At 40.1% G+C, this 23,474-nt stretch overlaps 1 protein-coding gene across 1 annotated transcript in view; it reads right to left on the minus strand.

The window, feature by feature from the left end:
- Window positions 1-2,480: 2,480 nt before the first annotated feature.
- The window catches only part of LOC117479055 (lipoxygenase homology domain-containing protein 1), an 83,664-nt gene continuing 62,670 nt past the window's right edge, over window positions 2,481-23,474 (minus strand). Inside the window, exons 33-41 of the mRNA XM_034126079.1 lie at window positions 23,012-23,197; window positions 21,391-21,518; window positions 19,228-19,345; window positions 16,624-16,801; window positions 10,430-10,615; window positions 9,175-9,345; window positions 8,233-8,362; window positions 6,243-6,398; window positions 2,481-3,029 (exon numbers count right to left, since the gene is read on the minus strand). Of these exons, the coding sequence (XP_033981970.1) occupies window positions 2,549-3,029; window positions 6,243-6,398; window positions 8,233-8,362; window positions 9,175-9,345; window positions 10,430-10,615; window positions 16,624-16,801; window positions 19,228-19,345; window positions 21,391-21,518; window positions 23,012-23,197 (1,734 nt within the window). The 3' untranslated portion in view covers window positions 2,481-2,548. The remainder of the gene's footprint in view (window positions 3,030-6,242; window positions 6,399-8,232; window positions 8,363-9,174; window positions 9,346-10,429; window positions 10,616-16,623; window positions 16,802-19,227; window positions 19,346-21,390; window positions 21,519-23,011; window positions 23,198-23,474) is intronic.

Raw genomic sequence — 23,474 nt, forward strand, 5'->3', positions numbered from 1 at the left:
GTTCAGGTGTATATCAGTATGTAGTGTCTCTACTTTAAAGAGTTCCTCTCCTGCTGCTGTTCAGGTGTATATCAGTATGTAGTGTCTCTACTTTAAAGAGTCCCCTCCTGCTGATGTTTCAGGTGTATATCAGTATGTAGTGTCTCTACTTTAAAGAGTCCTCTCCTGCTGATGTTCAGGTGTATATCATGTATGTAGTGTCTCTACTTTAAAGAGTCCTCTCCTGCTGATGTTCAGGTGTATATCAGTATGTAGTGTCTCTACTTTAAAGAGTCCTCTCCTGCTGATGTTCAGGTGTATATCAGTATGTCGTGTCTCTACTTTAAAGAGTCCTCTCCTGCTGATGTTCAGGTGTATATCAGTATGTAGTGTCTCTACTTTAAAGAGTCCTCTCCTGCTGATGTTCAGGTGTATATCAGTATGTAGTGTCTCTACTTTAAAGAGTCCTCTCCTGCTGATGTTCAGGTGTATATCAGTATGTAGTGTCTCTACTTTAAAGAGTCCTCTCCTGCTGATGTTCAGGTGTATATCAGTATGTAGTGTCTCTACTTTAAAGAGTCCTCTCCTGCTGATGTTCAGGTGTATATCAGTATGTAGTGTCTCTACTTTAAAGAGTCCTCTCCTGCTGATGTTCAGGTGTATATCAGTATGTAGTGTCTCTACTTTAAAGAGTCCTCTCCTGCTGATGTTCAGGTGTATATCAGTATGTAGTGTCTCTACTTTAAGAGTCCTCTCCTGCTGATGTTCAGGTGTATATCAGTATGTAGTGTCTCTACTTTAAAGAGTCCTCTCCTGCTGATGTTCAGGTGTATATCAGTATGTAGTGTCTCTACTTTAAAGAGTCCTCTCCTGCTGATGTTCAGGTGTATATCAGTATGTAGTGTCTCTACTTTAAAGAGTCCTCTAAAGCTGATGTTCAGGTGTATATCAGTATGTAGTGTCTCTACTTTAAAGAGTCCTCTAAAGCTGATGTTCAGGTGTATATCAGTATGTAGTGTCTGATAAACTGCCTCTTGAGGGTCCTTGGCCTGAAACACGTTGAAAACCCAAAGTTAATACAGAAATATTGATAAGTCAGCTTTAATAGAAAGGTGTTTGTGTGGTTGCATACAAGTCAAACAGGCTTACAGTTGTTTTGAGTATTGAAAAGAGTTTAATGTCTTTAAAAAAAGTAAATTATAACAAACTGAACAAACCATCCCTGACATATGAAACTTTATAAACAATGGCACATTCAGAGCAGCTTGTCACAGTATTTCATCGCAGGCTTAACTCCCAGGTATAGTATTCAATATCTAACCATAAAAAAGTTCCTGAGATATAAAACTTACCCGAGCAGAATCTCTTTGGTCTTTAGTTTAAAGGTCTCCTATCATGCAAAATGCACTTTTTGATGTCTTCTCTACATCAACATGTGTCCCCGGTGTGTCAGGGAACTCATGCAGCGTCAGAAAATAAAACCCTCTCTCTTTTCCTCCGTACCCAAATCTCTAAAAACGGGGGAACAACGGAGCTGATCCAGATTTGCGTCCGATATGACGTAATATCTGAAATGTGGACCCACGGCCCTATCAGAAAGTTGCTATCAGAAACAATGCCCGACTGTTTTGGACGTAATATGGTCTTTGTTTACATTAGCATCGCTAACACTCAGAGCTAACCTGTACTGGAGAGAGTATGTGTAAAGAAGCAGGAAATCAAAAAATGAACTCACCTTGTGGTAAACCTGAGAGAGAAAGCATTTGAGCTCCATAGTGTTTCAGAAATAATCCTTGATGTGGTTTGGAACATGATGGCGTTTAATCACAGCTACGGACGTTTAAAGCTTTAGACCCCGAATCAGCACTTTAGTAACAGGCTGAGATAGAGGGGTTTGAGGCTAAAATGCATGATCTGTTTGGTATGTTAAAGGGGACCTATCATGCAAAATGCACTTTTGTACGTCTTTTATACATGAATATGTGTCCCCGGTGTTCCAGGGAACTCACCAAGTGTCAGAAAACACAACCCTCTCTATTTTCCTCCATACCCAAATCTCTAAAAAAGGGGCTGCAACGGATCTGATAAAAACTGATCCAGATTTGAACACTGTCCTGACGTCAGGACGGTGGCGCTACGGCTATTGGGCCAACTCCACCAATCAGGAGGAGACAGCCACGGCCATTGCCGTTCGAAAGCGCTGGAGACGCTGTAGTACATATGCCAGGCCTGTAGGTGGTGCTGTTCTCACTGAATCAGCCCTTGCAAAAACAGAGCAATTTTTTTTTCAAATTGAGCGAAATGAGGCATGGCTAAAATGCATGATCTGTTTGGTATTTGAAAAATAAAAAGTATAAATATGCCTTATATAGGTATGGTCCTACACTATATTATTCAAATATAGCATGATAGGTCCACTTTAAGCAAAACACTTCATAGACATGTTTTTTATATATTTGTATACATCTGAGACCTATACTATATGCCTGAAAATAGTATAATAGGAGACCTTTAAAACATGAGGGAATGTCTCTCTGCAGTTTGAATGAATAAATACATAAATATGATTCTAGTATTTTGGGTAGAGCACCCTGGCGATCTGCTTGTCGGCCCTCTCCAGATCCAGCCACTTCCCACAGAGGAAGATGGTTGTGACGCCATTGGCTGTATTTGTCACCTCCACTCGGTCCAACAGCCATCCGGGACTCAAACCGGAATTATCCTGATCCATCCGGACTTTCTGCAGCTCCCCCATGTCCAGCATTTCCAGCAAGAAACGGTCCGTCTGCTCTCGTTCGAACAGATTTCTGAATTTCTGTCGTAGCTGCCGGCGCCCCGAATCTCCGTTGACTCCGTAGATTGTGATGAAGACGTTGGCGTCCGTTCCCGCTCCTTTTTCGTCGCCCGTGATGACGATGATCTCGTATTTTACGGGCACCAAGCTGCGGGCTTTACTGGCGAAACTTTCGATGGTCTTGGTGCACTCGAAGGTCAGGAAGTCGTCTCTCTTTGGAGACAGAGGGATGAGGCCGTTGCAGATAAAGATGTACCTGAGGGGAGGATACAATAAAGTGTTACCAACGATCAATAACTTAACACTCACAGGTATTTTTAGATACAAAAACACATAATATGTTTTAATTATATTATGCAGTACTTTAAGACTACACAGTATTTTACAGATGTCTTCATTTCTGGCTCCAGTACATATTCAGAATATCTTACGGTCATTTTATGTTGTATTCTTTAAAGAGTCCTCTCTGCTGATGTTCAGGTGTATATCAGTATGTAGTGTCTCTACTTTAAAGAGTCCTCTCCTGCTGATGTTCAGGTGTATATCAGTATGTAGTGTCTCTACTTTAAAGAGTCCTCTCCTGCTGATGTTCAGGTGTATATCAGTATGTAGTGTCTCTACTTTAAAGAGTCCTCTCCTGCTGATGTTCAGGTGTATATCAGTATGTAGTGTCTCTACTTTAAAGAGTCCTCTCCTGCTGATGTTCAGGTGTATATCAGTATGTAGTGTCTCTACTTTAAAGAGTCCTCTCCTGCTGATGTTCAGGTGTATATCAGTATGTAGTGTCTCTACTTTAAAGAGTCCTCTCCTGCTGATGTTCAGGTGTATATCAGTATGTAGTGTCTCTACTTTAAAGAGTTCTCTCCTGCTGATGTTCAGGTGTATATCAGTATGTAGTGTCTCTACTTTAAAGAGTCCTACTTACCTGCCTTCCATGACTACACTGAGTCTTCACAAAGGTTTGAACTTTGAGTCAGTCATTTTGTTGAATATTCAGAATATCTTACGGTCATTTTACGTTGTATTCTTTAAGTACAATTAGCTGTAATTTGTTATGGAGTAATTTAGGACATTAGCATTTATTATTTTACTTAGTAAGTGCAATATGCAAGTACTTCTTCCACCGCTGCATTTGATATAGTATGTGTTCTGTCATTATTGGAACGCAGGGACAGTGTCTCGTTAAGGCTAACCTAATTAGCTCGTTAAGGATCAATTAAGTCCGTGTTGTGCACTGCGACGCTGCCTCCTGTAAATAAGTAGTTCAACGACTACTTTTATTTTACTGTATTTTTTGTAATTATTCAATCGAAGAAAATAAGACATTATTTATTTAAAAGTAAGTGTTAATTGAATCAATTGTTTTAATTACGGGAATGAGTCCTAAACACGGAAATACAGTAAGTTAGCATGTTAGCACAACCCTCGACCCGAAGAACAGTATCTGGAAAAACACACCCAATTATAAAGTACTTTTTTAAACATTACGTTTCCCATTTTTTATTCTATTATTCATTTGTTAATGTTATATTGATGGAGCTCTATTGAATCAGAAACGTGGGGAAAGTATATCGTCCCTATCCAACTGTATATGTGATTTATGATTAACTTTTAATGGAAATTCAAATACCTTCGCTGAATCGTGTATCCAGCTTTAAAAGAAATATATATTTTTTACATAATTTGATTTTAAATAAGAGCTGTGCACTAGATTGAATTTATGCCGCGGTAAAACGTGGTTCATTTTGAAAATAACTGAAACTTAAAGGTCTCCTATTGTACTGTTTCTCATCAATATATCACAGGTCTCAGATATATACAGAGCCTGTCTCTGATTGGCTGAAACACCAAACAGATCATTGCAGCATTACCCATAATCCCCTCTGTTTCAGCCCTGTTTCCAAAGTGCTGATTCTCTGTCTGTTACTTTAGATGAAAATAAGGAGCCCCTCCCCACGCCCCTCTGAGAGATATTTGGTTAAAAAGAACTCAATGGTGCTCTAGGAGGAGATTCAGGTGATAAGGGGGGGGGGGGGGGGTTACCTTGGTTGGTGATTGGCTAATGGTTACACAAGACAAAACATTGTTATGACATCACAAAGTGGCCAAAATCTGATCAGCTCATTTTCAGACAGGTTTTTATAGAAATGGATCAGGAGAAAAAGAGTGAGAATCTTTGTTCCTGAAACTTTCAGAGTCTCTTTACACAGAGGGGACACATGTTGATGAAGAAGAGACATGAAGAAGAGGGGACACATGTTGATGTAGAAGAGACATGAAGAAGAGGGGACACATGTTGATGTAGAAGAGACATGAAGAAGAGGGGACACATGTTGATGTAGAAGAGACATGAAGAAGAGGGGACACATGTTGATGTAGAAGAGACATGAAGAAGAGGGGACACATGTTGATGTAGAAGAGACATGAAGAAGAGGGGACACATGTTGATGAAGAAGAGACATGAAGAAGAGGGGACACATGTGATGTAGAAGAGACATGAAGAAGAGGGGACACATGTTGATGTAGAAGAGACATGAAGAAGAGGGGACACATGTTGATGTAGAAGAGACATGAAGAAGAGGGGACACATGTTGATGTAGAAGAGACATGAAGAAGAGGGGACACATGTTGATGAAGAAGAGACATGAAGAAGAGGGGACACATGTTGATGAAGAAGAGACATGAAGAAGAGGGGACACATGTTGATGAAGAAGAGACATGAAGAAGAGGGGACACATGTTGATGAAGAAGAGACATGAAGAAGAGGGGACACATGTTGATGAAGAAGAGACATGAAGAAGAGGGGACACATGTTGATGTAGAAGAGACATGAAGAAGAGGGGACACATGTTGATGGAGAAGAGACACGAAGAAGAGGGGACACATGTTGATGTAGGAGAGACATGAGGAAGAGGGGACACATGTTGATGTAGAAGAGACATGAAGAAGAGGGGACACATGTTGATGTAGAAGAGACATGAAGAAGAGGGGACACATGTTGATGTAGAAGAGACATGAAGAAGAGGGGACACATGTTGATGGAGAAGAGACACGAAGAAGAGGGGACACATGTTGATGTAGGAGAGACATGAGGAAGAGGGGACACATGTTGATGTAGAAGAGACATGAAGAAGAGGGGACACATGTTGATGTAGAAGAGACATGAAGAAGAGGGGACACATGTTGATGTAGAAGAGACATGAAGAAGAGGGGACACATGTTGATGGAGAAGAGACACGAAGAAGAGGGGACACATGTTGATGTAGGAGAGACATGAGGAAGAGGGGACACATGTTGATGTAGAAGAGACATGAAGAAGAGGGGACACATGTTGATGTAGAAGAGACATGAAAACGTGGATTTTGCACAATAGGTGACCTTTAAAATAAAGTGTTAAATATGAGAATGGAATTATGTAGAATGAGTGTTTGTGTAGATGTGGATCTCTGAGCATTGTGGGATGTCTTACTTGTTTCCCAGTTCCCTCTCAGTGACCAGGACCTCCTCCACCTGCCAGAAAACTTCCCCTTTTACTTTCTTCCCATCTTTGGGTGTGTGACCCAGGCAGATCCCAGCGATGTCCCCCAGGTTCTTGGACGAAAAGTCAAACCGGTCAACATTTCCCCTGAAAAAAAGTAAAGGGATAAAGCATGTCTTGGTTCTGCTGGGATCATCATATAAAGTGTAAAGGCACAGAGATGGCAAAAGTACACACATCCTTTACTCAAGTAGAAGTACAGATACTCGTGTTTAAAAATACTCTGGTGAAAGTAGAAGTACTGACTAAACTTCTTTACTCAAGTCAAAGTAAAGAGGGCTTTGAAATGTACTTCAGTAAAAAGTACCCATAACTAGCAGCTGTTTTAAAGAGTACCTGACCTCCCTTTATATTAATAGAACAATAATGTCATTGTTAGCTAATGAATGTTTCCATGCTGAACAACGGCAACATGACAACGTTTTCATTGGTCCCTCTTCTTTAGAGAAGACCAGGAAATGATGGATACACGGATCGTGTTCAAATCAATAGGCACGCAATGACTCTAAATAATAATGATCACGCCACCAAACACACATTCAAACTAAAGGAACCAGCCTGTTTGGGAAATGTGAGAAGTAGAAAGTACAGGTATTTGGGTTCAACATGTGAGAAGTAGAAAGTACAGGTATTTGTGTTCAACATGTAAGAAGTAGAAAGTACAGGTATTTGGGTTCAACATGTAAGAAGTAGAAAGTACAGGTATTTGGGTTCAACATGTGAGAAGTAGAAAGTACAGGTATTTGGGTTCAACATGTGAGAAGTAGAAAGTACAGGTATTTGGGTTCAACATGTAAGAAGTAGAAAGTACAGGTATTTGTGTTCAACATGTAAGAAGTAGAAAGTACAGGTATTAGTGTTCAACATGTAAGAAGTAGAAAGTACAGGTATTAGTGTTCAAAGTGTAAGAAGTAGAAAGTACAGGTATTTGTGTTCAACATGTAAGAAGTAGAAAGTACAGGTATTTGTGTTCAACATGTAAGAAGTAGAAAGTACAGGTATTAGTGTTCAAAGTGTAAGAAGTAGAAAGTACAGGTATTTGTGTTCAACATGTAAGAAGTAGAAAGTACAGGTATTTGGGTTCAACATGTAAGAAGTAGAAAGTACAGGTATTTGGGTTCAACATGTAAGAAGTAGAAAGTACAGGTATTTGTGTTCAACATGTAAGAAGTAGAAAGTACAGGTATTAGTGTTCAAAGTGTAAGAAGTAGAAAGTACAGGTATTTGTGTTCAACATGTAAGAAGTAGAAAGTACAGGTATTAGTGTTCAACATGTAAGAAGTAGAAAGTACAGGTATTAGTGTTCAACATGTAAGAAGTAGAAAGTACAGGTATTAGTGTTCAACATGTAAGAAGTAGAAAGTACAGGTATTTGGGTTCAACATGTAAGAAGTAGAAAGTACAGGTATTTGAGTTCAACATGTAAGAAGTAGAAAGTACAGGTATTTGGGTTCAACATGTAAGAAGTAGAAAGTACAGGTATTTGTGTTCAACATGTAAGAAGTAGAAAGTACAGGTATTAGTGTTCAAAGTGTAAGAAGTAGAAAGTACAGGTATTTGTGTTCAACATGTAAGAAGTAGAAAGTACAGGTATTTGTGTTCAACATGTAAGAAGTAGAAAGTACAGGTATTTGTGTTCAACATGTAAGAAGTAGAAAGTACAGGTATTTGTGTTCAACATGTAAGAAGTAGAAAGTACAGGTATTAGTGTTCAACATGTAAGAAGTAGAAAGTACAGGTATTTGGGTTCAAAATGTAAGAAGTCAAAGTAAAAAGTCGTCAGGAAAATAAGTAGTGGAGTAAAGTACTGATACCAGAAACATGTACTTAAGTACAGTAACAAAGTATTTGTACTCCACTACTTCCCACCTCTGAGGCAGATTTAGAGAGAAAGATAGTTCCTTTAAGCTCTTGCACCTACCGCAGGAACCGCTTCTTCTTGGAGGAGTTCTCCATTACAAATTCTTTTGATCGGCCCTTCTTCCCCTCGAGAACAATCCAGGCGTTTTCTTTGGTTTCAGTTTCTCCAGTCGTGATGCAGATTTCGTACTCTGTAGAAAGAAGTAATCGGTGTCAGTTGAACACAAACAGAAGAATATACAGTAAGATGCATTAGCTCAGAAATCTACTATATGAGATCATTTTGAAGTAATAACCCATTTCTTATATTCAATCAAACCCCACTTTTGATACCATTTTGACTATAATCCACCTTTGCTGCTACCACACCAACCAGGACTGACATGTTATTGATAACACATTTAAAAAGCGACTATTAACTGTTAGGGAATAATTTGCTTAGGTATTCAACCTTCGACACAGTTCATCATTTTCTCTCTTCACTGTCTCTTTCCCATGGCATAGGTCTACGGCCTGGGGTTCTGCTGCTATCTCTCTTAAGGAGGGGCAGCTTGGGCGCATTGTTGTTGCCAGTCTATGACCGAGCACAAGCCGCCATGAGGTAGTTTACTGTTCAGGGACGAAGGTTCCCTGGCGCACATTCTTTCCTATGGACGAGAGCTCTAGTTAGATTCAGGGTCCATAATTGTTTAGTCTCGCTGATAAAGAATGTTGATTATTACACTCTGAACTAGTTCAAACCTCGAGCTACAGAAAGAGTTCTTCAGAATTGGTTTGGGTAACCGCTGAGTCAACTCGTGACACACCCCCTGTCTCGTCAATTCTCCAGCCGTAACTCCAAATAAACCGTCAGTGTTTGCCATCAAAGCTCCAGCTCTCCTCGTGCCTCTCTGAGTCCTGTCTCCAATTGCTTCAGAAGTTTCCCCCACAGACTTGTACATTTTATAGGACATGGTAACCATTTTTATGTGTGTGTAAAAAGTGACTATTGCTCTGTGCTTACTGGTCTTCTCGTTGAGGTCCAGGAAGTCGTTGTTAGCGCACGCCAGCTCCCTCATTATCTGCCCGTCGTCGTCGTTCTTGGCGAGCCAGCGGTCACACGGGAAACGAAATGTTTTGTCCATGATCTCGTCCTTCACATCGATGAAGTCCAGGTGCCATCCGGGAGAAGGACCTGGAGGAATGGGATCAGGAGAGGACACTTGTTGGGAAAATACTGAATGTACTCTTCCAATATCAGAGTACACATGATAACAAAGGTATCCCAACTGTAGCTGTGAACATGACAGGATGTATGATTACCTAGAAGAGCATCAGGACTGTTTGAGGCATATGATAGCTATGTGATTAACATGATGATTCAGCCTCTATGGAGATAGACATATGACAAGCATGATCATTTCTGACGTGGAGCTAATCTGAAGTAAACATTGAATACTGCTTTCTATTCCTCCATCTTGTGACTGTGTAACTCCCTCTCTTGGATATCAGCATGTGAAGGACACTGTTTGAGATTTTGAGTAAAAAGTCATAATTTTGAGAGAAAGTAATAATTTTGATAAAAAGTCACAATTTTTGAGATTTTCTGAAAAAATACAACATTTTGAGAATTTGAGAAAAAATACAGAATTTTGAAAGAATGTCATAATTTTGAGATTTTTAGAAAAAGTCAGAATTTTGAGATTTTCTGAAAAAATACAGAATTTTGAAAGAAAGTCATAATTTTGAGATTTTGAGAAAAAGTCAGAATTTTGAGAAAAAGTCAGAATTTTGAGAAAAAGTCAGAATTTTGAGAAAAAGTCAGAATGTTGAGAGAAAGTCAGAATTTTGAGAGAAAATCAGAATTTTGAGAGAAAGTCAGAATTTTGAGAAAAAGTCAGAATGTTTAGATTTTCCGAAAAAAGCCAACATTTGGAGAAAAAAACTCAGTATTTTGTACATGACAGGATGTATGATTACACATGATTACAGTGAAGGACACTGTTCAGGAACTAGATGTGATGACTACTTCCATTATTGAGAGGATCATAGATACATGGATCCTGAGATTGAAGCTCAAACCGGGGACCAGCGAGATTTTTCTAACACTCAATAAAGAATGTGAGGATTAATGAAAGATATGAATTGGGCTGCATGCAGAATATTTTAAACATTTTCAGACATTTTGAATTCATAGAACATCTGCTACTACTACAATATTTCTTGTATGAAACAGATGTATTCCCAGCATGCATTTGGTGTTTTCTGAGGGTGTTTACCTGAGTTGTCGTGCCACACTCGGACTTTTGACAGTTCTCCCATACTCAGGATCTCAGAGAATCGAAACGTGTCGACCTGCTTTCTTTCGAACTTGTTGGACTTGCTGCATTCCTTCAGAGCCAACGTTCCCGTGTCTCCGTTCTCCCCGAAAATCACGATCCACACGTTGGCATCGGTGCCGGCACCTGAGGAGACGAGAGAAAGGTCACACAGGTAGAAATACAATATCAGAATTTCCCAGAGGTGGGAAGTAGTAGAGTACAAATACTTCGTTACTGTACTTAAGTACATTTTTCTGGTATCAGTACTTTACTCCACTACTTATTTTTCTGACGACTTTTTACTTTGACTTCTTACATTTTGAACACAAATACCTGTACTTTCTACTTCTTACATGTTGAACACAAATACCTGTACTTTCTACTTCTTACATTTTGAACACAGATACCTGTACTTTCTACTTCTTAGATTTTGAACACAAATACCTGTACTTTCTACTTCTTACATGTTGAACACAAATACCTGTACTTTCTACTTCTTACATTTTGAACCCAAATACCTGTACTTTCTACTTCTTACATGTTGAACACAAATACCTGTACTTTCTACTTCTTACATGTTGAACACAAATACCTGTACTTTCTACTTCTTACATTTTGAACACAAATACCTGTACTTTCTACTTCTTACATGTTGAACACAAATACCTGTACTTTCTACTTCTTACATGTTGAACACAAATACCTGTACTTTCTACTTCTTACATGTTGAACACTAATACCTGTACTTTCTACTTCTCACATGTTGAACCCAAATACCTGTACTTTCTACTTCTTACATGTTGAACACAAATACCTGTACTTTCTACTTCTTACATTTTGAACACAAATACCTGTACTTTCTACTTCTTACATGTTGAACACAAATACCTGTACTTTCTACTTCTTACATGTTGAACACAAATACCTGTACTTTCTACTTCTTACATGTTGAACACTAATACCTGTACTTTCTACTTCTCACATGTTGAACCCAAATACCTGTACTTTCTACTTCTCACATTTTCCAAACAGGCTGGTTCCTTTAGTTTGAATGTGTGTTTGGTGGCGTGATCATTATTATTTAGAGTCATTGCGTGCCTATTGATTTGAACACGATCCGTGTATCCATCATTTCCTGGTCTTCTCTAAAGAAGAGGGACCAATGAAAACGTTGTCATGTTGCCGTTGTTCAGCATGGAAACATTCATTAGCTAACAATGACATTATTGTTCTATTAATATAAAGGGAGGTCAGGTACTCTTTAAAACAGCTGCTAGTTATGGGTACTTTTTACTGAAGTACATTTCAAAGCCCTCTTTACTTTGACTTGAGTAAAGAAGTTTAGTCAGTGCTTCTACTTTCACCAGAGTATTTTTAAACACGAGTATCTGTACTTCTATCTGGGACAAAAACATGTTAGATTAAAAAACAGAACACATACATATGACTCTTTAAGAGGGAAATTCAAGCACTTTTTCAGGTTATTTTAACCCACATTTTCACACTCTCAAAGCCTTTATCATCACATTGAATTGCTACTTTAAATGCAATTGGAAAAAGGAAGTTTGCAGAATGATTTAACACCCCATAGTAATAAAGATATTATTCACCTTGTTTATTCTACTAGCTGTTTATATAACCTATCTATGTTTTGATTATGTAATGTTAGCTCGCTCTACTGTACGTCCGTTGGGAAATGTCACAAAACAACAAACTCAAATATGATCATGGGATAGTTTTATATCACATATTAAAAGGTTTTTAGTTAACATGATTAAACGAGTTGATAAAAGACAAGATCTGATTGAAAATAGAGCATTTTTAAGACGTAAAATGTTTCAAATGACACTTTATAGCTTACCCTTAAACAATCGGTTAAGATAAAGCCTTTTCTGATGTTTTAAGACTGAATACAATGTGCCTAAAAGTCCGTTTCAAAATCTGAATGTGCACAGTTAGAATTCATTTTATTTGTAATGGCTTTTCTGATCGTATTGTTTCATATTATTCTCATTACTGACTTCATGCTCACTGCAAAACAAATGCATTTGAAGCGCTCGCACTTTGTTGAAGGTCTATTCAAATCAAGTAAATGTTCATAAAGCTGCACCTTTTAGTCATTTTCTGTATAAAAATCGGATATTTTTGCAGATTTAATGAGTTATGTTAGTGTAAGCGACATTCAAACTGAATATATATAGAGAATATTATAAACCTTTAAATTAGTATTCTCTTTTCATATACGTCAAATACCTTGTTTACACTTTACATGCAGATCTTCTCGTCATGATCCCAAAGGAGACCATTATTTCCCTGTGTGTGTGTGTGTGTGTGTGTGTGTGTGTGTGTGTGTGTGTGTGTGTGTGTGTGTGTGTGTGTGTGTCCTAGCATTACTATCCTTGTGGGGACCTACATCTGTTAGTGCATGTGCATGTGCTGGTTAAGGTTAGGATAAGTCTCCAGGAAATGCATGTAAGTCAATGTAATGTCCCCTGAAGTCATGTATACATGGTGTGTGTGTGTGTGTGTGTATGTATGTATGTATGTATGTATGTATGTATGTATGTATGTATGTATGTATGTGTGTGTGTGTGTGTGTGTGTGTGTGTGTGTGTGTGTGTGTGTGTGTGTGTGTGTGTGTGTGTGTGTGTGTGTGTGTGTGTGTGTGTGTGTGTGTGTGTGTGTGTGTGTGTGTGTGTGTGTGTGTGTGTGTGTGTGTGTGTGTGCTCATTATTGCTCAGTGGAGGTGCAGTAGCTTCCAGAAAGAGGCGAAGTGTTTGAAGTCGGCTCAGACTATCGTATTGATCAGCAGCAGAAATACTGCCGTGGATGTGAAGAGGATTTTCTTTCATTATTCCGTCTACATTCCCTCCAGGGAAACACAAATCCTCTGCACAAGGACAGGTCAAATGAGGATGAGAAGCGATGTAACAAACGCATGAGGGTTTGAACAGTTTTCGAGTAACTTTTTAAGGTGCTGCAAACATTCCCACTCTCTCAAAGCGTTAAGAGTCTTTTTTCTTGTGTATTTCACAGCTGACAGTTTGTAGAGTTCACAGATATGTTACATCATTCTTGATCCTCATTTTACCTGTGCTTGTGCAAAGCAGCAGCCAAAACCTTTTAAACAGCATGAGTATCTTATTAAAGGGGACCTATCATGCAAAATGCACTTTTTGATGTCTTCTCTACATCAACATGTGTCCCCGGTGTGCCAGGGAACTCACGCAGCGTCAGAAAATAAAACCCTCTCTCTTTTCCTCCGTACCCACATCTCTAAAAACGGGGGAACAACGGAGCTGATCCAGATTTGCGTCCGATATGACGTAATATCTGAAATGTGGACCCACGGCCCTATCAGAAACGTTGCTATCAGAAACAATGCCCGACTGTTTTGGATGTAATATGGTCGGTGTTTACATTAGCATCGCTAACACTCAGAGCTAACCTGTACTGGAGAGCATGTGTGTGAAGAAGCAGGAAATAAAAAGGAACTCACCTTGTGGTATAACCGGCAAGAGAGAAAGCCTTTGAGCTCCATACTGTTTCAGAAACAATACTTGATAATCCATGATATGGCGTTTCATCACGGCAGTATTTAGTTTAGACAGTAGCTGCCGGGTCCCGCATGAGCTCAGCCCCCTCCTTTTTTATTTATCAATCAGCACTTTAGAAACAGGAAGTGAAATAGAGGGATATGAGGCATGGCTAGAATGGGTGATCTGTTTGGTATTTTGAGTAAAACACTTCATAGACATGTTTTTTATATATTTGAGATATCTGAGACCTATGCTATTGCCTAAAAATAGCATGATAGGTGACCTTTAATACTAAGATAATATTGTGGTGCACTTGTTATACATTGCAGCACATTTTGGATTTAACATCTTATGCTTGTATACATATTCTTTTTGTACTTCTCATTCAACAATTGTCTTCTATTTCTTTCTATTTTATCATTTATTGGACATTTTTCTTGAACTTCTTATGTTAATATACATATTATATTCTATGTATTTATCAATTGTTACTATAAATGTAATTGTAAATGACAAAAATGTGAATAGAATCCAATCTTCCCCTAAGCAAAGAGTATAGTATATTGTAAAGTGTTTATTTTACTAGCTTTTCAGATTGATCTTGTACATTTTGATGAGGATTATTTACGCTTTTAAAAATGAGTTGACAATGGGATTTTTTCAAGGTTAATTGAGGGTGAAGAGCGACTTAAGACATCCATAAACTCAGCCTTGAGAATAAGATAATGGTTAAAATAATGAGACTATAAACATTCATCAATACCAGGATAAAGCGCTGATTTTAGTTTCTCAGAGTTCATCCTCTTTGCTCTCTAAGCCCCTGCAGGTTTCCCTCCAGTGTCTTATTTGAAAGAAATCAATGGAGAGGTGACGGCGCTCTGACATGTGATGCATTCAGGGACCTCAGGAGGAGCTGGAGGATGTAACTGATGATGAAAGAAGATTTCAGAGCGGCTCTACGCTGACCTGAGATGAAGAGGATGGATACTGTCGGTCCGTCTAACGAGTTGACATGAACTGATGAATGTGTTTAAAGGTCTCCTATCATACTGCTCTCAGATATATACAGAGCCTGTCTCTGATTGGCTGAAACACCAAACAGATCATTGCAGCATTACCCATAATCCCCTCTTTTTCAGCCCTGTTTCCAAAGTGCTGATTCTCTGTCTGTTACTTTAGATGAAAATAAGGAGCCCCTCCCCACGCCCCTCTGAGAGAGATTTGGTTACAAAGAACTCAATGGTGCTCTAGGAGGAGATTCAGGTGATAAGGGGGGGGGGGTTACCTTGGTTGCTGATTGGCTAATGGTTACACAAGCCAAAACATCGTTATGACATCATAAAGTGGCCAAAATCTGATCAGCTCATTTTCAGACAGGTTTTTATAAAAATGGATCAGGAGAAAAAGAGAGAGAATCTTTGTTCCTGAAACTTTCAGAGTCTCTTTCCACAGAGGGGACACATGTTGATGAAGAAGAGACATGAAGAAGAGGGGACACATGTTGATGTAGAAGAGACATGAAGAAGAGGGGACACATGTTGATGAAGAAGAGACATGAAGAAGAGGGGACACATGTTGATGTAGAAGAGACATGAACAAGAGGGGACACATGTTGATGTAGAAGAGACATGAAGAAGAGGGGACACATGTTGATGAAGAAGAGACATGAAGAAGAGGGGACACATGTTGATGTAGAAGAGACATGAAGAAGAGGGGACACATGTTGATGAAGAAGAGACATGAAGAAGAGGGGACACATGTTGATGTAGAAGAGACATGAAGAAGAGGGGACACATGTTGATGAAGAAGAGACATGAAGAAGAGGGGACACATGTTGATGTAGAAGAGACATGAAGAAGAGGGGACACATGTTGATGTAGAAGAGACATGAAGAAGAGGGGACACATGTTGATGTAGAAGAGACATGAAGAAGAGGGGACACATGTTGATGTAGAAGAGACATGAAGAAGAGGGGACACATGTTGATGTAGAAGAGACATGAAGAAGAGGGGACACATGTTGATGAAGAAGAGACATGAAGAAGAGGGGACACATGTTGATGTAGAAGAGACATGAAGAAGAGGGGACACATGTTGATGTAGAAGAGACATGAAGAAGAGGGGACACGTGTTGATGTAGAAGAGACATGAAGAAGAGGGGACACATGCTGATGTAGAAGTGACATGAAGAAGAGGGGACACATGTTGATGAAGAAGAGACATGAAGAAGAGGGGACACATGTTGATGTAGAAGAGACATGAAGAAGAGGGGACACATGTTGATGTAGAAGAGACATGAAGAAGAGGGGACACATGTTGATGTAGAAGAGACATGAAGAAGAGGGGACACATGTTGATGTAGAAGAGACATGAAGAAGAGGGGACAAATGTTGATGTAGGAGAGACATGAAGAAGAGGGGACACATGTTGATGTAGAAGAGACATGAAGAAGAGGGGACAAATGTTGATGTAGAGGAGACATGAAGAAGAGGGGACACATGTTGATGTAGAAGAGACATGAAGAAGTGGATTTCTTTGCATAATAGGTGACCTTTAAACGTCCTTGAAATCATTTTGGAAAGGTCTGGTCTATAGTTGTGTGAGGAGGATTTACCTGCAGTGTCGCTGGTTTTGACCTGAACTATATAAGTTGTTGGCTCCACCATCATCTCCTCGTCCACCACAGCAGCCATCTCACAGATCATAGTCCTCTTGGGTCCGTGAGTCCTGGAGAGCCAGTCCTCGTAGGTGAACACAGAAACCTCCTCTGTGGTCAGGTTACGCATGATCACCTGATTCAAAGGTTTTAATGTCATATGCACAATTCTTCTGTCCTCCAACAATGCAACATATATAATAACATTTCCTCACTAGATAAAAGGTGTTCCCTCGTCTGTCTGCGTATGTATTTGCACTGTTGGGTCCATTTCACTACACACACACATCTGCTTGTGATGCTGAACACACAAAGCTCTGTTCAGGGTCGAACCAAGGAGACGTTCCCAGCCGGAGAGTCCCAGATACGGAGGGACAGCGCTCTGACGGCTGGGATGCTCTGCAGGGGGAACTAAGGGGACGTGTGCAGAGGAAATGTGTTCTGTTTCATCAACGCTCTGCTGCTGAGGCATCAGGGTGAATCTGGAGGTGAGCAGTGATGCTGTCCTCACAGGGTCAGCCAAACAGAAAAAGAGCTGAAGCATTTTGGGAACACATGGAGGAGGCTGATGTCATTGTGGAAGCTAGCATTGCAGTGTTTCCTGCTACAAGGAAGCTAATAGGTTTTGGCATGCGATATTCGATTATTGCGTAAAATTAGTGGTGAGAAACGTCAATTTGTTTTGCAGGATAATCTCCAAAAATAATAGAATACTAAATAATAGAAACATCACAAAAACATCACAACATACGACAACAAATACACGCAGCATATACTTATGTAGGAATAAAGAATTAAGTGCAGTCATTATTTCCAGGGGTATAAAAAAATAAATGTAATAAGTAATTGTTGGGGAATAAGTTCCCCTGCATGTCCTCCTTCGCCCTCTGACGCAGCTGACCAACCTTGAGCAGCCGCTATCTCCCTTAAGGAGGGGCTGCTCTAGCAAGTTGTTGTTGTTACCAGTTTGTGACCGGGCAACTCTCGGTCAGAGATAGTCATTGTTGTGGGACACCTGGAACACATCCTTCTCTGGGTGTAGATGACCCCGAGCCATAAGCGACAACAACTGTGATTCAGTGTCCTCAGCTGTTTAGTCTATCTATTGAGGAATGTTGATTATTAAACTCTGAACTAGTTCAAACCTCTACGAGAGGACGGTTTCTTCAGAATTGATTGTGGCATCTCAACCGTGTGGTCAGACCGTGGCCCGTGACATGTCTTGTGAATTCTCCGGCCGAAGCTCCAAATAAACCGTCAGTGTTTGCCATCAAAGCTCCAGCTCTCCTCGTGTCTCTCTCTGAGTCCTGACTCCTATTGCTTCAGAAGTTTCCCCCACAGTAATAATAGGTATGTATTTATAATAATGATATATATGTATATCATTATTATTGTATAATTATATATATTATATTGTATGTGGTTTTTAAATAAAAACCACATGTAGGATTTCTTTAAGCGTTAATGCGATCGCTAAAAGTAAATAAAAAAAAGTTTGGAGTAAAAACAAGAAGACTGTACATCTTATCAATACTAATCCACTACTGTTTATATTGTAATATATATCTTATATCATCTTTTAATTAACTCTTTATGTTTTTAAAAATATTGTATTAATTTTTTCTTGTTTTATTTGACATTTTACATGTTTTTCTTGTATATTCTCACTTAACTTATATACTATGTGTGTGTGTGCGTGTGCGTGTGCATGTGCGTGTGTGTGTGTGTGTGTGTGTGTGTGTGTGTGTGTGTGTGTGTGTGTGTGTGTGTGGATGGATGAATCATTGACCATTCTCCTGCAGGCAGGGATAGATGTGTGTGTGCGTGTGCGTGTGCGTGTGCGTGTGTGTGTGTGTGTGTGTGTGTGTGTGTGTGTGTGTGATATAATAGATGACCTACAGCATGCAGTGCCAGTGTAAAAACAAACCTGTGATTGCTCTGTTATTGATTTTTGAAGGAGCTCTCACTGTTCTGCTTGTCATTCTCCTGGTTTCATGTTTTCTCTTCAAAACCAGTTATCCGTCTCACAAGATGAAAGGAAACCAGTGAGACGTGCACGAACAGCTGATTCTGGAGACTTCAACCTGATTAGAGCTTTTCTTTTGCATATGGCCATTTGTGTAAGAAGTCACCATCTCCTGCCTCTGATTCCTGTCTTATCCTATGCAGTGTGTCTTCTTAGTTTTTGTATCACTTCTTGGTTGTTTTTTGGGCCGTTTTGGTTGTGTTTCTTATCTAAGCAGATGTTTTGCAACTCTCCGGCATCTCTGTGGTGTTTTTATGTCTCTTTTTTTGTCAATTTGCATCTATTTGTGTTCATTTTGCCTCCCTGTGGTAGATTGTATTAAGTGTAGGTCTTGTACTGTATCATCTTATGACTGTTATATAATACAATACTATTTTTTGTTATCATAAACAGATGCTCTAAGCCCCCATACTTGTTGTTCCCTTTCAGTATTCTGACCCATTTTAACAAAAGGCTTCACACATCTTTTTCCAATCTGCACCACGACCTCTTTGTTGTGTAAAATCATTGTATTTTCCACTTTGAAGTGAGCTGACCTTATCGAGGAACCAGTCAGGTCGACTTCCTGATCCGTCGATACGAAGCCTCATCTTCCTCAGGGGAGCGATGTCATCAATCTCCATGTTGACCGTGTCCTCCTGACCGCGCTCAAACCTGGAGTCCACCAGAGAAAAGTACACACATCCTTTACTCAAGTAGAAGTACAGATACTGGTGTTTAAAGATACTCTGGTAAATCAAATCAAATCAGGTTTTATTTATATAGCACATTTTAAAAACGATTTTTGGTCGAGCCAAAGTGCTGTACATGCAAATAAAAAACACATTACTGCGATCGCAAACAGAAGACAATAAGTTACAACAGCAAATATAAAATCAAACACAGGGAAAAGTCAGGAGTCGTGCTCCGCTCTGACTAGAAGGCCAGGGAGAAGAAGTGAGTCTTTAGTGAGGATTTAAAACCCCCTAGGGTCTGGGCCGACCTCACATGGAGGGGCAGAGTGTTCCAGAGCCTAGGGCCAGCTGTTGCGAAGGCTCGGTGCCCTCGGGTTTTGAGCCTGGTCTTGGGCACTAAGACCTAAGAACTAAGGCAGCAGCTGGTCAGCCGACCTTAAGGCTCTGGCTGGGGTGTAGCGCTGGAGGAGTTCAGCTATATAGGCCGGAGCCATTCGGAACCAAATTGGAAGCCAGTGCAGTGAGGCCAGAATTGGGGTGATGTGGTCACGCTTTTTGTGGCCAGTGAGAAGACGTGCAGCTGCGTTCTGCACTAGCTGCAGGCGTTTAATTGAGGCCTGGTCCATACCCACATACAGAGCGTTGCAATAGTCCAGCCTCGTTACAAAGGCGTTAATCACCCTTTCTAGGTCTTTAAAAGATAAAAACGACTTGGTCTTGGCCAATAGTCGTATTTAAAAAAAGCAGGTTTTGACTACGGTGCTGACCTGCTTATCAAATTTAAAAGCGCTAGTGAAGGTCACTCCAAGGTTCATGACAGAGGGGAGGATGTTTTCATTGAGAGAGCCCAGAATATCAACCGGAGAGGCTGGAGGTTGGGGTCCAAAAAAGATGACCTCGGTCTTGCTCTCATTGAGGTTGAGGAAATGTTGGCTCAGCCAGGATTTTATCTCTGCTAAGCAGTCCATCAACTGCTGTAATGAGTTGACATTAGAATTGAGAAGCAGATAGATCTGTACATCATCAGCGTAGCAGTGGAAGGGGATGTTGTGTTTTGTGAGAATTGAACCTAGGGGCAGTATGTGCAGTAGAAAAAGGATGGGGCCCAGAATAGAGCCTTGGGGAACCCCACAGGTAAGAGGGGCTTTGGCAGAGGAGAAGGCACCTAGCTGCACTGAGAAGCTACGGTCTGTCAGGTAGGACTTGAACCATGCAAGGGCAGAGCCTGTGATGCCTGCGGACTGTAAAAGTAGAAGTTCTGACTAAACTTCTTTACTCAAGTAAAAGTAAAGAAGTATAGGCTTTGAAATGTACTTCAGTAAAAAGTACCCATAACTAGCAGCTGTTTTAAAGAGTACCTGACCTCCCTTTATATTAATAGAACAATAATGTCATTGTTAGCTAATGAATGTTTCCATGCTGAACAACGGCAACATGACAACGTTTTCATTGGTCCCTCTTCTTTAGAGAAGACCAGGAAATGATGGATACACGGATCGTGTTCAAATCAATAGGCACGCAATGACTCTAAATAATAATGATCACGCCACCAAACACACATTCAAACTAAAGGAACCAGCCTGTTTGGGAAATGTGAGAAGTAGAAAGTACAGGTATTTGTGTTCAACATGTAAGAAGTAGAAAGTACAGGTATTTGGGTTCAACATGTAAGAAGTAGAAAGTACAGGTATTTGTGTTCAACATGTAAGAAGTAAAAGTTAAAAGTCGTCAGAAAAATAAGTAGTGGAGTAAAGTACTGATACCAGAAAAATTTACTTAAGTACAGTAAGTATTTGTACTCCACTACTTCCCACCTCTGGACACACACACACACACACACACACACACACACACACACACACACACACACACACACACACACACACACACACACACACACACACACACACACACACACACACACACACACACACACACACACACACACACACACACACACACACACACACACACACACACACACACACACACCACAGAGTCTTATATTACTTTCAGTTAGCCTACCTGTCCTCGTTCTTCAGCAGCAGCATCTCCTCCGTGGTGCCGTTGGCTCCGAACACAGACATGAAGATCAGAGTGTCGGTTCCTGCGTTCTGAACGTCTCCGGTCACCACCGTCACCTCGTAAAGAATCTGACAGGAAAACACAAGACACGTTACTCGCTATATTTGTATGTCCCTTATTGTACTCCACAAGCAAGTCATCTATCTATATATCTATATAATAGTAGTGAATGGTCTACAGCAGCGGTTCCCAACCTTTTTCAACTCAGGGCCCACTTAAGAATTTAAAAAAAGTTTGCGGCCCACATTCAACCATAAATAAAGTTCAATTTATTGGTCAATTCAGAACATGTGACACGTTGTTAATCCAGTAGTACAGGCCGCTGTCAAGGACTGTAATGACTAAGGAGGATTGAGAAAGAGAAAGGAAAAGAGGTTCAAATAGAACAAAATCTTAATAATGAAATGTTTCCACACAAATCATAATGTTTTGTAAATTATTTGGCGGCCCACTTGCAATGCTTTCGTGGCCCACTAGGGGGAGTAAAGTACTGATACCAGAAACATTTACTTAAAGGTAGGGTAGGTAAGAATGGAGAAACAGCTAGAATTTGAAAGTACACACACGAACGCGCACATGACCAATGAGGGCACGAGATAAGTTTGTGCACAGATGGAAGGCTGACAGGCAGGTAGGCCATCCAGTTATTTTAGCCGAGATGATTGGTCGTGCTTTTTACAGCGCCACGGCTTCCACAGATGACAGATTTTTTTATGTATTCATAGAGAGGCGAAGTCCCTCCCTTTCCGGGGGACCTTATTTCGGAAAAAGTATGTATTGAAGCAATTCAATTCAAATGTATTTATATAGCCCAATATCACATATGATGTTTGTCAATTTAAAAGATAATTTAAAAGTCAAAAAAATAAAAATGTGTCGTAAAACTGAAGTAACACTTTTGTTTGTGTGAAACCGCTCAATGAACTACATCTCCCGTCTCGCACCACACACCAAGACGGCCGTCACGTTGGCACATTTCACTTCTTTCTTTCAGAATGAGGCGGAAAGTATTAAAAGAGGTGAAAATCACTCCAAGTCTGGGCATGTTGAGAGCTGTACATACACACAAGAGGAGTTAGTCGGTTCGTAAGAGCCAGCATGCGGGACCGGGACTCTGGGATTTGTAGTCTTTCTAGTTGCGTATTTTTCATAGTCTTATATTTCAACAGTTTTACGACAAACTGTGACTTTTTTGACATGGAAATTATTTTTTAAGATTGACAAACATCATATGTGTAATTCATGGCACAATTCAAACGGGAGCGAGAGATAATCTTTCTCTCCCCATTGACTTCAATACATGATTTTCCCGAAATAAGGTCCCATGGGGCGGAAGTAGATGGGCGGGACTTCGCCTCTCTATTGTCAAAGCACTTAATATATTCATTGCTATCGGGATGTTAAGAGCATTCCATGGAATATAACAACAAGTGTTTCTGAAGTGAATGACCTACCCCACCTTTAAGTACAGTAATGAAGTATTTGTACTCCACTATTCCCCACCTCTGCTAATCTAGAGATAATAAGTAAATGATGAGTCCTTTATATTTCATTATCCTACCTGCTGGCAGATGGAAATAGCCTCTGCGTCCAACACGTTGAAAACTCGAGAGGTCAGACCGTCTCCTCGATCTTTGGCCAGCCAGCACTTGCAGGCGAAGATATATTTGACCCCTTTGGTTGGCACGGCAACAGACAGCTCGTCCACCAACCAGCAGCTTTCTGGGGTCGCCCCGTCGTGACCGAGCTGATACAAAATTAAATATCTTTATTGAGAAGAAGCATACAAGTGTAAGCAATAGTACAGACTGCTTTGGGGTGGAAATCATGCTTCTCTTTTTCAACATGGAAGACAAAACAGAACAGCCAACAAGAAATAATAAAGAAAAAACATAGCATGACAGGAATACCATACATAGTGGGAATCACTTCAAGAGGGTGTGTGTGTGTGTGTGTGTGTGTGTGTGTGTGTGTTGGTGTGTGTGTTTGTGTGAGTGTGTGTGTGGTGTGTGTTGGGTGTGTGT

This window comes from Trematomus bernacchii, unplaced genomic scaffold (genome assembly GCF_902827165.1).
Source record: "Trematomus bernacchii unplaced genomic scaffold, fTreBer1.1, whole genome shotgun sequence".
In the NCBI taxonomy this organism is placed as follows: domain Eukaryota; kingdom Metazoa; phylum Chordata; class Actinopteri; order Perciformes; family Nototheniidae; genus Trematomus; species Trematomus bernacchii.